General features: G+C 36.7%; 1 protein-coding gene across 2 annotated transcripts in view; it reads right to left on the bottom strand.

Moving 5' to 3' along the window:
• Positions 1-3,822, bottom strand: part of TAF4B (TATA-box binding protein associated factor 4b) — a 64,640-nt gene extending 60,818 nt beyond the window's left edge. Inside the window, exon 1 of one of the 2 annotated variants that reach the window (XM_087961659.1) lies at positions 3,022-3,822. In XM_087961659.1, coding sequence (XP_087817785.1) covers positions 3,022-3,445 — 424 coding nt within the window. In that variant the 5' untranslated portion in view covers positions 3,446-3,822. The remainder of the gene's footprint in view (positions 1-3,021) is intronic. The other variant, XM_087961658.1, reaches the window with a different exon arrangement.
• Between the last annotated feature and the right edge of the window lie 14,991 nt (positions 3,823-18,813).

The following is an 18,813-nucleotide window of genomic DNA, read 5'->3' as shown; positions in this document are numbered from 1 at the left end:
CTTAACCATAGTTTCAACTGGAGACTGTAATCATCCTAGACTAAGCCAAGTCTGAAAACACTAGAGAATACCAGGAAGTCTGGCATTCTGACAAATCGGCCATCAATAGGTACACAGCCATAAACATCTACAACCGTTCAAAAGAGACAATGTACAAGGGTACAAAAAGAACTGCCAAACAAGCTAACAATAAACAGCCCAACCAAAAAACTACCAAGGCCACTTCTAGCAATGCTGACATGGCAAACCACTAGAATATAAACTGAGAGCAAACCCCACTCCCCATTACCACTGATGTTACATAGTTTGTGTAATGAAAATGTCTGCATTAAACCAACCAAACTCGGAAGTACCAAGGAGATCTCAAAACAGATTTTAATTTTCAAATATAAAATACTGTTATGACATACAGTAGATATACCAACTTATTGCACCAGAATCTACTAATCATGATATAATGCAGGGGTCTCCAAGTGGTGGTCCGTGGACCACTGATGGTCCACGAGAAAATTTTGGTGATCCCCAGAAAAATTATTTGCATTTTTTATATTGCACTAAATCAGGGTTCCTCAAACTATGGTCCCTGGGCCGGATACATGCAATGAACGTTTGTTTTGCTGCAGAATCTCCCCCTTCGGGGTTTTTTGTGTGAATCAAAGGGGGACAGAAATTCCAACTTGGGGTCTGCTTCAACCTCCTGGTTCGGGGCTTTGGGCAAAGGCTGGAGGGAAGGGCCACTGGTTTTGTTCCAGGGGGACTGCATCATGGCCTGGAACTGGCTGACCATCTCAGCCTACTGAGCTTCCAGGTGCCGATACCTGGCCTTGCACTCCCACGGGTCTTCCCTCTGCTTGGAAAGTCTATGCCCGTAGTTCTCAGTGAGGTGCTTCTGCTGAGCCCCTTTCTTGGTAAGATCCAATTTGAACTGAGCCAGCTGTTTTGCCAACTCTTTCTCATGGGGGCTGCTTAGCTCCAACAACTGTTTCCTGTTCCCTAAGGAGCCCAGCCAGGCAAGTGAGGAATGGCTGGGAGGGGAGGGGTGAGTAGAGGCCGGCGAGGTGCCCCTCAATGTGAGTGACATCGAGTTGGCCACACTTACCCAGTCACATGATCACCTAGCCACGCCCACCCAGCTAATATTAGGCAGATCCACGGGATTTAAAATTACAAATTTAATGGTCCCTGAGGTCGGGAAGGTTGGAGACCTGATATAATGGATTTTTATTTGGAAATTGTTAATTGTTACAATTATTACATATTTCAATTTAATAATTAAGATATTTTTTTGACAATAAACCAAAAGATCAATTCTTTACCAAAAAAAGACCAGTATACCAAACAATTAAATTTATCTCACATAAACTACTACAAATTGTAGATAGCTCTTAAAATCATGGGTGAACTTATTGGATGAACAGAAAACAACAGTTAAAATAAAGTTTGGAGAAACTGAAAGTTCAGAATTGAGACAGGAATAATGGCATCAAAGTAAGACTGCATACAGTCAGCTTTTTAAAATGTAACATCAAATTTACTCTAAGAAATGCTGGAATAGAAAAACAGAAATCGGCATTAAAAATCCTAGGAGAAACTTCAACAATTTCAGATATCCTGAAAATGCTACTGATTTGGCTAGAAGTAAAATATGTTACTGAAAGTGAAAGAACAGAATATGACAGCAATAATTTTAAAGCCTTGATTGGTTTAACAGGTAATACCAACTGAATGCAAAGAGACAGAGAAGAAATTAACATAGGAACAGACTGTATTTTTCTAAGCTCACAGGAATGTTATATACTGTACTGCCCAACCTATGGCTTTACATGGCAGTAAAGCTAAACTCTCAAAAAAGGGGAAAGCCTTTGGCGTGTTGAAAAAATGGTTGATACAGAACGAAAGTAAATCATATAAAATTAGATGAAGTAAAACCAAGTTGCGCAATGGAAGGTAATAATAAATCTAATACCTGGTTATTTTGAATTGATAATACAAGAAAAGACCCTGATGTTTGGGAAAAAATAAGTGGCAATAAAAAGAAGCCAACAGAAGACATATATGCATACCTTAAAAGTTACTTATTTCCTCAAAACTTTGGTTTTGCACATGAAAAATACTCTTGCAAATATTTGGAATGCTTGATAAACATATTCAGTAAATTTGTGTTTATTTCAGAGACTCGCACCCTAAAACATATAAACCTTATTCTAGATTTAAGAATTTAACTGCTAATTTTTCTTATTATTTTACATTAAACATTTCTAAACCTGGAAAATGAGGGAAAGAAATAACAGTGTCATTTAGTTATACAGAGTTTTTCTCAACTTTCTAAAACTCTTAAATCCACACCTGGACCTTCCTATTGTTTGGACTTTTAGGAATGAAAGACCATGGTTAAGACTATTTTGACACGCAGAGAATCCTGACCCTTATTCCCAATATTTCACTGTATCACACACATTTCAAAGGTAACCACTGACCAAACAGTCGAAAGGTATGATGTGGATGTTTTTTGGAATGAACTGATATACAATATTCAGTACAATTAGAAAATGTTGAGAACTCAGTAAAACTGAGTTGTCCTACATATGGGGTATTTCTGAAGATGGGCAAAAAGAAAGTCTCTGCCCAAGCAGCCCAAGTACAATTTAGAGAATTTGGATATACATTGGGTAATTTAGTGCGATAGTTTGAATCAGATATACTGAGAAATGTTAAATATCTGGACCCTTCTCTTCTCTATCCCCTCACATCTCAAAAGGCCTAATATTGTTCAAGAAATTGTGAATACAATTTTCTAAATATGAAATTAACCATGGAAGAAGTTTATAGCTGCACTACTCCACACATGGTTTTTATATATCCGGTTTTTAGAAAAGGGTTTAGACAGAGCAAAACTTCGCAGAAACCAGCATCATTCGGGTGCTTCAAAATTCACCGTAACTTTGACTCAGCTTATATAGGGAGGTGGCAGAAGAGCCATCATTAAGATCAAACGGACGGTCCTAAAAGGGAGCTGCTTACCTTGGGGGATCTGAAAATTAGCAGGCAATTGTATTGTCGTTTGTGCGGGTTTGGGTCCTCCGGAGGGAGGGGTGGGCTGCCCCACACCCATGTTGCTAGACTGCTGACCCGGAGTCGAGGGGGTTAGTTTGATTCCTATGGGAGCAGCAGGCAGCACTTGGGGTTGAAGGGCAAAGGGTGGGACGAAACTTAGGGGAAGCCTGGAGCCCACAGGATTCAGGACAAACCTGGCAGGGCTGCCCGTGGGTATCGCCCGACAGGAGGGAGAAGGAACCGTTCTCTGAGCGGGCAGCACTGCCCGGGGCTCCTGCTTCCCGCTAGCCGCGCTCACGGGGGGATCGGCTGCCAAAGCAGCATGCTCAGGAGGCCCAGGGGCCATGACTCTCCCCAGGACGGTTGCCGCCACCGGCGAAGGAGCAGTCATGGAAGGAAGGAAAAGGCACCGGAGGGCACAGGACTGGAGCTTGAGGCGCAGCCTGAGTTATTCCACAGCATAGCAGCCGCCAAAGGTGCTCGGAAGCTGAGCAAAAGCTCCGCAGTTGGCGGTGCGGCAAAACCAGCAGGAGAGTCCCCAGCTCGCAGGCAAACAACCACACGGTCACGCATCCGCCGCTGACACTTTTCTTCTTCGCAGGCATGCACGTGGGGATCCCCGGGCCACCAACCAGAAGCGTAAGGGAGGAAACAAGCGGCACGTGCCGCTGCGGGTGGGGCTACACCTAAGAGCGGCGGCGGGCCCCTGCTAAGCCTTCCACCGCTTACATCCCATCCCCGCCCCGCCAGAAAAGTAAGAACGCTCTCATTTATGTAGCATCGCAGAGCGCAGGCGTAAACTGCACGCCTCTGGCTCTCTATCTAGCACGTGCACCCAGTCGTTAGATAGGGCGGCCTTCGTGGGACGTCACGGAAAGGGAACGTTCCTCCCCCGAAATGGCTGTTCTAGGCGGGAAAGTCGGTGGTAAGCTGTGTAGCTCACTTTTACTTTCGGCTGTGTTGTGCTTCAGGGTCCCTTAAAAGTTATTCCTTGTTTCATAACTTCGCTTAATTGGTAATGGCAAATGAAACGAGGAAAACATTTGCCAAGAAGTGTTGACTCATGAGAAAAGGAATAGGGACGTTCACATTATTTCGTTCTGTATCTAAGAGTAAATAAACAGGTTCTCCCTTCTCTTAATTTCAGCCGTGCTCTGCTATTGAATGAGCGCATGTTTTAAATTTTTACAATACCAAATACCACAAATCAAGTAGCAGATGATGGCAGATGAGATTTGCCGAAACGTTGCTACAACTTTAAAAGCACAACTACAATGACGTGGGAAAATACCTGAACAAACCTGAATACCATATATATATATACATATATACATACATATACTCTCTCTCTCTCTCTCTCTCCACAGAAATATTTTGGAGATTCCAAATAATTGTGAACATGTTCTGAAGCCTGACAAATTTCTCAATAACTTAATTACAGGAAAAAATGAATTGAATAAATTGAAGGAACTATTTTAAAAATTATATCTTATCCTTGCTACCAAGAGAGAGCTGTTGGTTATTTTCACTTTAAAACTGAATGTTGAGTTTATAAAGAACCATAAGACTTCCTTGTATACTTTTCTTATTGGCATAAATATATAATTATTAAAATGTGGTTTGTGCAGAGGATTTAGTACAGCTATTTTTGCTATTACATAAGGGTAGTAGTATGATTTAATCATGGTTTATTGAATAAATATTGGCTAAGTCTGTGAAACATGTTAAGGTGTAAAACAAAGCACAGGCACTGGCTTTTCACAGACACTATGGCAAAATTATCTGAGGATTATTTGAGAGAACATCTCTTGCCGGTCACATCTATCCGACCCATTAGAGTGAGGAGTCAGGGAATGTTGCGGGTCCCATCCCTGAGGGATGTACTTTATTCATTTATTTGATTCTTTTTGTTAGTTTTTATTGTTTTTTATTTTTATTCTTTGTTTTAAATATGGTTTTACATTGTGTAAGCTGCCTTGAGTCGCCATGGGTGAATAGGCGGCAATATAAATTAAATAAATAATAAATAAATGAATAAACAAAATGCAAGGAATAGCACTACATTTGTTTTAAGCTGAAATGTCACACAGGTTTTTATACATTTAGTAAAGATTCTTCAGTGCATTCATTAACCTTGTTTTCCTGATATACTAACATTGGAAATGTAAGTGCTTTGTACAAACTGTAAATCAGCTAAATGACCCAGTCAGCTAATCCCGAGGGAGTCATGAAACCAACTCATTGAGTCAGTTGTATCATTCCAGCTGCTTCCCAGGATAGACATTCATCCATGAACATGGAGAAAGGTGCGTGAGCAAGTGAGAAAACTTGCATCATGATACAAAATGTGGTATCTACATGAGCTGCAATCTCAGTTTGCTGCAGATGCCATACATGTTCACAGAGAAGACAAGGCTGGGCAAGGTATATGCCACCCAGTGTCACTTTCTTGTGAGATCGGCAGCTATATAAGTATGATCGACAAATAAACAATGAAGTTTGCATCAGAATACAAATCACATGATTTACATATTTGTGTCTGATATCAAGAAGCAATTACAAAAAAATGTTTCTGTTATGATGTTGCAGTGCATGTTTTGCCATTTTTGTGTCCTCACTATTTGTACCAGATACCCAGGTGAATGTCTGTGCATTAATTCTTTCCCTGTCTGAGAGACAAAGTGCTAGAACAACCCTATGAACGTTTTAATGTCACACATCAATATGTTTTAAATAAAATATTCATTTTTATATTTTGATTTCTTTTAAAAGTGCTACTTAAAAGGTCTGAGGTAAATTATGCTGTAGTTGTGTTTACACAACATGCTAAGTCAGAATATAGTATGTTTGGTATCCCCTTACATCTTTATTGAAGATGTTATAACATTATTATTTATTGAAGAAACCCAAATAGTTGGCTTTGCCTACTATCCTAAGCAAATGCCAGTCAAACCATGTTACTGTTAAGCATATTGTGTGCACAAGTCTGTATATCAATCTTTTCCAACGTGCTGCCTCCAAACATAACTGTCATAACTTGTAACCACAATAAATATGTTTATTAAGAATTATAAGAGTTCTAATATGTTTAGAAGGCACCAGACTGTATCAGTATCAGCAAGAACTTTTACTGTTATTGTTACATTATTTACTATTATTAGGTTCAGAATGATTTACTCCCAGTTAAGTATGTAAAAGATTACAGTTTTAATTAGCAGTTGCATTTGTGACCTAAAAATACTCATCTTCTATCCTAAAATTAATTTTTAGACAATTTAATTAAAAAATGAATATGTGTGTGCGCACGCATGCGTGCAGTATCCTCAATGGATCACTTGTATTCTCACAGACTGAGAATCATTTATGGAGAGCAGTGAAAATGCATCATGTGAAAGAAGCAAGGGGTTACTGTGTTTTCACTGCAACAATTGGTGTCAAAAGAGGATCACATTTGCCTTACCTTCTTCATACCTCATCTAAAAGCAGACATTTATTTGAAAATGCCCCATATCCAAATTTATTTACATAGTATGTTCCTAAGAACATATAGTTGCTCCACATTTACACATAGCTGAATGACTGGTTCACACTTAATTTTGTCTGCTTTAGTCTTTAGAAATATGTGTCATTTGGTTTTCAAAGTGGATAGACTATCAGGCAGCCTAGGTATAAGTTGCCTCTTCATTAGCTGCTACAACAACTAAAGTAGCAGCTTATCATAATAAGCAAGCAGAGCTGTGCAGCAGTTCAAAGCTATAAGGAAATTTCTTTCTAGGTGTCTGGACAATGTGTTAATTAACATATCAAATAAGAATATTAGGAGTCTTGTTTATTTGCTGAAAATGTTGTCACTGTCATTCATACTATATCTCAAAAAAGTGCTGTTTTCTTGATTAAGGTCTTTTTATCTAGTTCTGCAAGGATTTGCAGTTAAACCAGGCATAGACATACATCGCACTTGATATCTTAGGAAAACTATGATTTTGGCAAAAGTACATGCAATGGAAATACACAATTCTTCTTGATATGCTTCTTGATCAGACCCTTATCAGAATAGGTGTAATCTCACATTAAAGAATCTATTGTGTTTTGTGGCCCATGAGGTAATGAATTGGACTTCATGAAGCACTCTTGATTCTTTGAATTTGAGAGCTCTGCATTATAGCTATAGCTTTTTGTAAATAACTGATCTAGCTTTTTAGTAGCAGTCCTGAACTTCCTGCTTTATCTCCTTCATCCAGGAGTGTTCCTAGATTTAGGACCACTCCATTTAGGCAATTTAGAACAGACTAGAAACTATTGATTTAGTCATTTGACCATATAGAAGTATAAAAACAGTACAAATATATAAGTAGATCTAAAGAAAACAATAGAGCATGTTTATAGTAAACTATAATCTATATTGTCCTCTTCAAAATGGTCTTTAATATAAAGAGCAAAGTCTTACTAGTGTTATACAGATTCATTCACTGCAAACATTAAGACAATTTCTCCTGGGTGTGCCAGTATGTTTTAGTTTTTAAATAAGAATGTAAGTATGCACCTCTGTCTGCAGAGTAAAGTCAAAAAAGAATATGCCCAATGTCTTCAAAGACTGGTGCTCCACAAATACACAATCTTTCTTCAAATGGCACTCCATGAAACTTTCTGCATCTTATCATGGTGTCTAGTTCAGAGGTGGTACTCAGCAGGTTCTGACCAGTTCTGGAGAACCGGTAGCGGAAATTTTGAGTAGTTTTGAGAACCAGCAAATACCACCTCTGACTGGAGATTTTATAGTATCCTTCCGATGCCACATCCACCAAGCCACGCCCACAGTACTGGTAGTAAAAAAAAATTGAATCCCACCACTGGTCTAGTTGTTCAAAATGAGCTCTAGAAAATGCTCTTCCAAGATGTTGAGGCATATAAATTAAATATTTTTCTAACTAGGAGGCTAATCTGTGTTCAACTAGCCACTTCAAGGACTTAATATGTTTAAGTGCTGCAATATCATCTTCGGCAGTCACATCAATGACTTTTTGTTTAAGAGTTTTCTAGGTCTTCAGATCTGGATTTGCCTGAGAAATGTGGAAAATCCACATTGTGAGATGGTGTTTGAAAGTTGGGTAGCCCAAACACAAGGAGGCATGTTATGCAACTGCTCTTTGAAGACAGCTTGGATAATCAATTGAGTCTAGACAATTTGTAAAGGCTGTGACTAGAAAGAAATCAGGATTAGAAACAGCACAAGAACTGAAGACATATTAGCAGATTTGCTAGAAGAATTCTGTTCAATTATATTGTATATCTTTATTATATGTAACTGTATACATTTATCTGGAAAATAATATTTCAGAGGGGCTACATATAAATAGCATAGTGTTGTTTTTGTGTAGGACTTTGCCATAATTTGTCCTAAAATGTTTCCTATATAATACAGTTGGTTGCCAAGAGATTATTTTAATATTTGCTATCTTCTTCCCAATGAATGAGCAGAAACCTCTTTGAATTATATATAAATGCAATTTTTCCCACCAACTTTAGATATCCTATAAAATAACTGCTCAGTTATTGTGTCCAGGTGATAATGTTTAACCTGTTTAGTCCCACTGATCTGAAATTTAGTAGCAATTTACTTTCTATCTGCAGTGCTCAAGAACTACAAATTCACTTGCAGTAATATAAATCCCTTTATCTGAGCTACTGAAGAAAATCAATTACAATATAATTGTTTATATTTCTCTTCTCCACTGGTACAGTACATCAAAATATTTCATAATGAGAAAAAATAAGATGTACATATTTTTTGCAGCTCTGGGACACAGTAAGCATGTCACAATTGCTACCTGATTACTGGAACTGAAATTGGATTCAAATAGTGGGTTTGCAGAAGTGTAAATAAACCATATTAGCAATATAAGAGTTGCTTTCTGAACTTGTGTAAGAAATAAGTTATTTGTAGTTAGAATTTATGATTTTTATTGAATATAAATGCAAGAATGATACTAAATGACTGCTCTTTTGAAAACACACATAGAAAACACATATATAGTCATTTTTTTCCTGTTATGAATCCTGTTCAGTTTTTCTGGAAAGACTGAAGTTTTATGATATCCATTCAACTCTGAAGATGTAGAGGTTTCATCTGGTCCATCAGCTGTTTTCCTGCTGCTGGTTAGCTAGACCTGCCAAAAACTTTTTCACTCTGTCTTTGGCATTAAGCAGCCAGAGAATTTGTTGCCTATGAATCTCAAAATGACAGAAGGAATAATTGGCTGACTGCATAACAAAACACAATTAGCTGGGTTCAGGCAACACAATAAGAATGCTTTGCTCATTCATGTGGGGTGTATTTGTTGGATGAAGGTGAGTGTCTTGCCCAGAGTTAAGATTAATTTGTTTGTAAATTATAATACAAACATGATCTTACATAGCTTAGGGGCTGGTTACTTGAGGAACCACCTGTCTCCTGTAGAATCTGCCTGGCTGATCTGATCTAGCAGGGTAGACACACTCCAGGGAGCCCATCAATTAACACCTATCAGGACTCTTGAAGTACACCTTATAGTGGTACCTACCTTCTGGAAAGAGGTTCCAGAAGATTCAAATAACCCCCAAAACTGGTATTTTGAAGACCCTTGAAGATGTGGCTGTTCACCCAGGGAAAGATGATTGAACTCCTTTTTCTTTGTTCCCATTCAGTTTTGTTATATCTGCCATTTTTATTCATTTTTTTATGTTTCCTTGCTTTGAAATTGTTTTAATAATATGTAACTTGCCCCAAATCTCTAGGTATCAGGCAGCAAATACATTTAATACATCATTATCATCATCATTTCCTTTGTAAGTTATGATAGAAATGTAATACTTGTGTTGTTAATCCTCATATCTTATGCCACATTAACACATTGTGACCAAACTTAATGAATTTTGTTTAATTTTAGCCGGAAAATGTGAATTAGAATAGGCTATACTTACGTTATATATCATATGCCATACTAAACCATGATTTGTTAAAGATTATTGAATAATCATCATCAGGTAAGATTGTATAAAATGGTAAATTATAAGCTATATTTACAAACCAATGGTTAAGTTCTATCAAGACTGTAAACCAAAACAATGTTATGGTTTTAGTATAGTGTATAAAGCCATGAAGCAAGTAGCTGTAATTATCAATCATAAACTGACAGGATCTCTCTGACAAGGGTCTTTTGTATATTTTCAACAATTTGATGACCAAAAAAAAAATAATAACGATTTTTTTTGTTTCAAGAAAACAAGAGTATAGGAAAAACATGACCTTAAATTCTCAGTGGCATGTATTTATTAGAAACTCACGAGATACTCCTAAAAAGTTAAGGGGAAAAAAATCTTATAACCTGGACATAGAACTTTTACAGTTTGCTACCAGACTGTGAGAGAAATAATGTAGCACAATAAACAGCTGAAGGCAGAGTGCTCAACAATGTATTATTGTGATGTGAAGGTTTGCCAAGTTGTCTATGATGCTTTATCTTTAGATATTCAATATACTAAAGTTCTAGCTTAGCATTAGTTTGTAGGAAAATTACATAAAGCTAATTAATTAACTGATTCTGAAGCATGAATATCTTTGAATATATTTCTATGCGTCAATTCTGGATTTCTCATAGGATAAAATACTGATGGAAAAATAGTGGTTGGATCCTCTTTTAAAAAACATCCCTTTTAAATATACACAGATCCAAAATAAGAAAAAGAAAGACAATTTGTGGAAAACCCAACCTATAAAACAAAACAATTAGAGGTGACATATCTGATTTATGAAAAATTGCCAAAAGGTTTCCCTTTTATATTGCTTGTTTACAGCATAGTTACATTAACAGACTAGGGTTAAATATTAAAACTCTAGTTTCATTGACTAGGCAGAGAACTATTGGTTATTGGCAGATTTGAACGTGCAGTGAAAAAACATTTTAAGTTACCTTTGGATTTATTGGTGCAGAAGGATGATATAAATGTTTTAAATATCTTAAATAAAGCAATAGGAAACCAGCCATCAAAACTAAATCATTAAACAGGAATAGAAATAAACAAACATCACCTGTATGGAATTGATATAAATTATTCTAACTAGCAACCGTGCTTTTCAACTGAAAATTCATGAAGTGCACAAAGTGTCCCCTAGCATCTGGTGGTACAACATTATGTGGCTTCTGTTATCTTTGTCTCTAGACTGACAATGCTGTGAGCTATAGTAATTGATGCTAATTTATAATATACTGTAAGAAGCCCCATATTGAGAACATTACGGGTATGAAAGAGTTCTGGGAAAGCATATGAAAACATAATTTTGTGCATTATTTAGGGAGAAATTACCATTATAATTTCCACAGTGTGACAATCAGTTTTGTTAACATACAATTCTGCAGAATAGATTTTACAATTAATATTTCAGGGAAAACATACCACAGCTATCGTGATTGCTTCTGTGCATCTGCCACAGTGGGAAAGATATATTCATGGCATTAAAAAATTAAATAGAAAATATGGCCCATACATGAATTTTTAGGAGGGGGGAGCCATTCCTTCACTTGAAGCATGTTAAGAATGCTGAATGCCATAAGGTACTATGCAAATGTACTTTCTTTCTTTCTTTTTTTTTTGAAAATTTTATTGATTTTAAAAACAAGCATAAACAAACAAAACATAAAACATAAACACATAAAACATCTTTTTTGAAAGCAGCTTGATCCCGGGTTACATCTCTTTGTACAGACACAAATTCAAGTTCATGCTCATTTTTATATACCATTCCATATCTCATTACCATTCTACATTTTCTATATAGCTTCTCCCCTCTTTTAACTTTCTTAATTTTATTTTATTTATTTCATCTCGATTCAAATCATTATACTTATATTCTTTGTCTGTCCTGTTTCAGCTGTCTATTATCTTTTCTCATTAAACAAAATTTCTCCTGTAATCACTGATTGGAGTATGACGCCTTTATATCTTTCCCCTAAAATTATAACAATATAATACATAACTTCCGTTCGGATTCTGCTTGGTACATTCTAAAACTACACACTGTATTTTAAAAAAAGAAAAAATTATAAATATATAATATAATTAAAACAACAATCCATACCAATTCAATTCTATCATTAATATTAATATTCATTTAACTCTTAAACATTTTACACATTTCTTTTCAAATAGGTTTTATACTTCTATGGGAACACTTATAAACTTTCCATAGTTACTTCCCCCCCACTTCACTTATATTTTATAAAACATTGAATAATTAAAATGTTCCCATTCCTTCCTAATTCAATTCTCTCATTTATTTCATTTCATTTATTTTGTTCACAAAAGTTTCACTGAATTACACTGACTATTTTATCCCACTTTTTAATCATATGTTGTTTCCAATTTTCTAACATTATTTCTAATACAAATATAACAATACAATCTTATGTACCTTTGCAGAATCGCTTTTTCAGTTAAATTTTCACCCATTATCTCTGAATAAGTCCTGTTTCTTTACATCTTGCTTCAAACTTTTGTAACTTCTCTTCCCTTCCTTCCTCCCTTGCTTCTCTCTCCCCTTTTTACTCCCTTGTCTCTCCACCTCCATTTCCCTCTTCTGTATTCCCCTTTTCTGTTGCTTTCTAACATTATATCCACTTTTCACATTATTTTCCCCTTTTTTGGCTGTTTTTTTAGGTCTTAAATTCTCCACTCTCTTTCCCCCCTTTCCCCTTTCTTCCCCAGATAAAGTTACTTGTTCATCAAAGATGGCTTCTTCTTTGTACCAATCTTCTTGTTGCGCAGTCTTTTCTTGTAGCTTCTCGTAGGTACAGATCGCCATTTCTAAAAATTGAAAGACGGAACCAAGAGAGCCCTTCCCTTCTTGTTCCTCTTCTTTATATTTTTTAAATTCCATTTTCAGTTCATCCACAAGTGATGTCATTGTAGAATTTTTTTAAACAACCACCCAATTGTTTTTAGTCATTCAAATATAATTTCCAGAAGTCCCAAAGCAATCCAAATACACACAAGCTGTTTCTTTTAACACTTTCTTCTTTTTTCACTTTCTCTTCCTGGGGTTACTATTTAGTTGCAAAGTTCCAGTTAAAATGTATCTTTTAGAAGTCTTGTTTAGATTTAACTTTAGATTCTTTTGAATTCCAGGCAGGCTCCTCCTTCCAAATCCTGCTCTTATTCTTTTCCTCTCCCTTCCCACTTATAGCAAAAAAAGGATTTTTTAATATTCAGAAATCTTTATTGTCCCCTTGGCATTTAATTATATTTCCAGTTTAATTACCTATTGGTGCCAAAGCAGGTTTTTCCGATTTCTCATTCATCTCTCTTCGCTGTCACCGTAAGGAAGGAGAGTGAAAAAAAAAAAACTTTCCCTTTTCACTTTCATTCGCTGCTTCCAAAACTTCTTTGTGAGCGATGTATCTTTTATAAAATTTAAATTCCAGGATACCTTAGTTATTGTTTCTTATCCTGGTCAGCCAAAACTTTCACTTCTTAACTTCCTCCTGCACTTTCTTGAGTGCAGAATGAGTGCTTCTTTGAGGCGGACATTTCTGACAGCCGCTCTACCGCCTTCGGGAAAGGGAGTTTAGCCAGCTGGGGAGGAAAGAGGCGGCTTTCCTCGACCCTGCTTGGATCTCCCCCCTCTTCACCACCTCTACGGGGTGGCTTAGCCCCGAAGCCAAACTGGCTCGGGCCGCTCCAGCGGCGAGCCCAGGCAGAAACTGCGCACAATCATGGATTCCTGCCTGCTGCCGAAGCCCTGCAAACCGGAAGTTTCCGCAAATGTACTTTCTTTTTCATGCTGCATTTTTTCTTCTTTATAACTTGAAATCAAGTCAGCTATTGATTTATGCCAGGATATAAGAAACTATAGCCTCTGCTCTATATGTAGTCCTGAAATCATTTTGGTAATAAAGATGGCATGCTTTAGGCCCATTTATTAAATAATATAATCTTGTGAGACATTTCTGTCCCTTGTCTCTGAAACAGTAATCCACCTCTGTCCCATCTCTGTAATCCATATCCTGCCTATCAAGTTGGCTCTGAAGACCTGACTCTTTCCAAAGTCACTAGATTAGAAGGACATATATACCTATCCATAAGGCTGAGATGGGTTATAAATTGTGATGATTTTCTTCCTTGATATAGTCACCCTATTCCAACTTACAAAACTAATAATATTGCTTTTAACCTTTATTAACTAACCAAAGTCAGTGTTGGGATTCAGCTGGTTCGTACCGGCTCAGCAAAACCAATACCTAATTTTTTTTTTTTTAAACAAGTTTTATTAATTTTTAAAACACACAAATTATCATTATTCATTACATGTTTAAACCTTTTTTCATTGTAAATTTAACAAGTCAGATAAATTATGATTCTGTTTTAAACCATTTCCATATAACATACCAAAACCTCTTATTCAATTTCTTTACTTCTCTTTACTCTTATTCAATATCATTATTATTATTTCATCTATTTCTTTCTGACTTAGTTACCATTATTCTCATTCTATATTTCTACAAGTTTTTACTAATTCTCCCCCCAAAAAACATATACATACAACACACAAAACATAAAAAAATCTTTTGGAAAGTAACTTGGACCCAGGTGTCTCTCTTCATGGACTTCAATTATATTCATGCTCATCTTACATATCATTACTTATTTTATTTACCATTCTAAGCCTTCTATATTAACTTCTCCACATATTTCACCCTTCTTAATTCTATCTTAATTAATCATCTTAGTTTAAATCATTATATTTGTATCTTTTGTCCATTTTTATCATCCCTTTGTCTCATTCCTTATAAAAAAGAAGAAAATAAGTTTCTCCTGAAATCATTAATCAGAGTATGATGCCTTTCTATCTCCCCTAAGTTAGTCAAATTAATCTTTAAAATAATATCCAATACCCAATCCGATTTTGCTTGGTACATTCTATCTAACTAATACATCCAAAATAATTAAGTACATAATTAGACAATAAACCAAATATTAAAAAAGATACTATAATAAAAATTTTATAATAACATCAATACCATAATCTTATTAAACTCTTTAATTAAAACAGTATTCTAAACCTCCCTATTATTAAATTTTAAAGCCAATCATTTTTAAACATTTTAACATTTTAATCTCTTATCAACTCTTAAACCATTACAATACTACCATCTCATCTTGTGTACCTTGCAAAATCTTTTTTTTTAAAAAAAATTATACTTTATCCATTATCCATAAAAATTTCTTTTTTCCATTTAATTTCAAAACATTGTAGCTTTTCTCCACCTTTTCCCTTTCTTTCTTCTCCCAACAAACCTTTCTACCCCCCTTCTTCTAACCTCTGCCTTACCGGCTTCCCTTCTCTGTCGTATTCCTTTTCCCTTTGTTTACTATCATCATATTGGTTTTGCACCTTATTTTTCCCTTTCTTAAATGTTTTTTTAGATCTTAAGTCCTTTAGTTTTCTTTTTTCTCTCTTCCTTCTTTCTTGATCAAATTCTGAGATTCATTAAAAATGGCTCCTTCCTTTCTTTCTTGTTCCTCTGCTGTCTTCATCTGTTGTAATGTTTGTTGATAGTTAGTAAGCGCCATTTCTAAAAAAAAGGAAAGCTTCTTCCACACCATCTTTACCATTTTTTTGCTTGTTCATATTCTTTTCTTAGTTCCTCAACAGAAAGAGCCATTATAAATCTTTTCTTTTCTTTTCCCCTTCTTTCTTCTTACAACAACCAGAATATTCAAAAGAAAATAAAAAAAATAAAACAGTCCCAAAGTTATCAGTCAGTCCAAACCAAGGCAGAGTTCTCACTTTCTCCTTCTGGGGTAATATCAATCAAAGAGAAAGAAAGTCCAAATCTGTTTAAAATCTTATTGCAATATCTTCTAGTCTTCAAATCCTTAAGGCATCTGCTCCAACAAAGTCTTAGCATACAAATATTTTCTTTTTAATCTCTCTCTTCCCACTCATCGCTTAAAACCAATTTTCACCTAAAAAAATAGGTTTCTTAATATCCAGTTATTTATTCCGTAGGAAAAGAGGGAAAGCTATCCTTTCAGCACCATCAAACAGCCGCTTTTTCCTCTTCTGGCAGGTATTATTCAGAAAGTCATACTTTTCAGGAATTTTATTAAAAATGTCTTAGAGTCCTAGGAGCCAAGAAAAACTTTCTCCTCTCAAGCACTTTCTCCACTTCCTCCTGCGCATTCTTACCCGGCTGCCAGCTTCTTTGTGGCGGCCATTACGGACCGCCGCTGCACTGTCCTGGGAAAAGGGGGTTCTACCGGCCGGGAGGGGTCTGCAACACCCCAAACCCCTCTCCGGATCCCCTACCTTCAGCTGCCCCTGCAGGGCAGCCTAGCTCGCACTCCGTCTGGGTCGGAGCCCCAGAAGCGGCTAGCGCGGCAGGGATCGCGCAGCTTCGCAAATCCCTGCCGCTCGCGAAGCCGACAAACCGGAAGTCCAATACCTAATTTTTTGTTGAGTTCAGTGAACCAGTTATGATAAATCTTTTCCAAAACACGTCTGGTTTTTGTTCAACTTCCTTCCAGGCAGGGAAAATAAAACCCTTCCCCAAAAGTCCAAGAGAGGAGTGACAGAAACCAAACAGAGTCACGACACCTTCAATCACATCACTCAGGTGAAAACTACCGTGTTTTCCCGAAATAAGACCGGGTCTTTTCAAAAGACCCTTTAAGGTCTTATTTTCAGGGGATGTCACAGCAAATACTGGTAGGGCAGGGCCTGCGCAAAAGGTGGCAGCCTAAGGACAAAGCTCCAGCAGAGCACCAGAGGGTCGGGGAGGGTGCTGAAGCGAGCAGGCATCCTGCCTGCAGTGCCCATGCTGGCTGCTTCTTCCTGGCCAGAGTTGGAATGCCGATGCATTTAAGTGTTGGTAGAAAAATCTCACGAAATTTGAATTTATTGATTGAACTTTTTTTTGTAATTCCACAAATTTTTGTTTCCATGCACACGACATGGAGAAACGTGACAGAGGTGGAAATCAGGTTAGCAAAGAAATGCTTGGGGGAAGCGAGAGCCTCTAGGCGGTGGTGGGTGGGGCAAGCTCTGCAGCACAGCACTGTGTTGCAATGGAGAAATGGGAAACGGAGTGGTCGGTGCAAAGGAAGGAGGAGGAGCAGGGAGAAGAAAAGGAAAGCAGCAGAGACTGGTTGTTAAATTATTTGAATTCCACCACTGCCCAGAATTGCACAAAAGCAGGCAGCCACGAAAAATTGGCACCATTGACATTTATTGCTGGGATATTGTGACCTTGGTTTTATCGTATCCCATCCAGAGTTGAATTTCTGTGAGGTGGGAACCAGTAGAAATAGTTAAATAAATAAATGAAGTGGTCATACAGTGCTGTTGCATTTTGATCCTTCCTGTTTATTCTGTGAATTTGAACTGTGGAAGTCTTATTCTGACAGTATACTGATAGCAAAAATGTAAGAAAGAACAATATATATCAGCATGATACTCATGGAGGAATGCAAATGCGATTAATAAATAAGACTGTTTAGAAAAATGCAAGCTAGTCTTAGTAGCCTTTTAGTCTTGAAGGGGTTAGGCAAGAAAGATAATTTTATTTATCAGTGCATTTGTTCGTATGAGATTCCTTTCAAAAAATAAAGTCAGATTCTTGACTAGGGTTGTGCCACTTGCTCCCATTAGTGTGGGCTGCTTAACATGACATGTATTTTTTATTCCAAAAATATCTCCTTGTAAACTAACATGACACAGAGCAGAATCAAAATTTAATATTGCTGTGACTGCCTTTTGCTTCATTATTACCTTCTCAGAAAATCTCCGAGGCATGAATATCTTTGCAAATGTGCACTATTGCTTGGTAGTTTATTTTTTATATTAGGATATTGAGGCTCATATTTCAAGTGCTGCTCTTTAAATATTCCACCCAATATCCAGTGCAAATCATAAATATCAAATCTGAAAAATCCAGCCATGACAAAACAAACCCGTAAATGGAATAAAGTCATGGCAACTTTCCTTGTTGATATCCCTTATATGCAATAAAATATAGTGAAAAGGAAAGCTGTAGTGCATGCCCCCACGCAACTGCTTTCTTGAATAAGAAGACATTCATAACCTCTTATGCCAGAGACAATGCAATCTACGGCAAGTTGGGCAGCTTTAAATCCTTTGTATTGTACATACACTCCAAATCTCATACTTCCTTAGAAATAAAGGACCATTGAAAATTGCAATGTTTAGGGCTTTAAACAGATTTTAAGTTTTCTTTCTTTGGAAGGATCCCAATTTGTGCAATTATTAAAAATAATTTGGTTTTATTTTTTAGTTTAGTTCAGTTTATTGTCATTGCACCTCGTACAACTAAATTAAATGCCATCTTCAGTGTACATCATACATAAAAAAATAAAATAAAAACACGCATTTAAAGAGATGGTATGGTGTGTGTGTGCATGGGAGGGAATTGTGTTCATTTCAAATTGCAAGTTCCTGGTTGGACTTTTGAGACAGTGCTGAAATAGAAATAATAAGTATAGTGAGCTCTTAATTTAACATTTAATATATGTGTTGGAGGTGTTTGTTAAAGCCAAATGCCTATTAATGACAGATAGAATTTGCTGAGTCCAAAAACAGCGCTCAAGCTGCAGCTGAGGGCTAGAGGCAACATAGGCTGAGGCATTTGTATGTCATGACTGCAATCAAAGGCAACTCAGTGGCAGGGCCATGAGGCTACTCTGCACACACTGGCAAAGCTGTCC

The sequence above is a fragment of the Notechis scutatus genome, chromosome 3 (genome assembly GCF_049901735.1).
Source record: "Notechis scutatus isolate UNSWTSFEM ecotype Mainland chromosome 3, rNotScu1.2, whole genome shotgun sequence".
Taxonomy (NCBI): domain Eukaryota; kingdom Metazoa; phylum Chordata; class Lepidosauria; order Squamata; family Elapidae; genus Notechis; species Notechis scutatus.
This window is presented reverse-complemented; position numbering and strand designations above follow the sequence as displayed.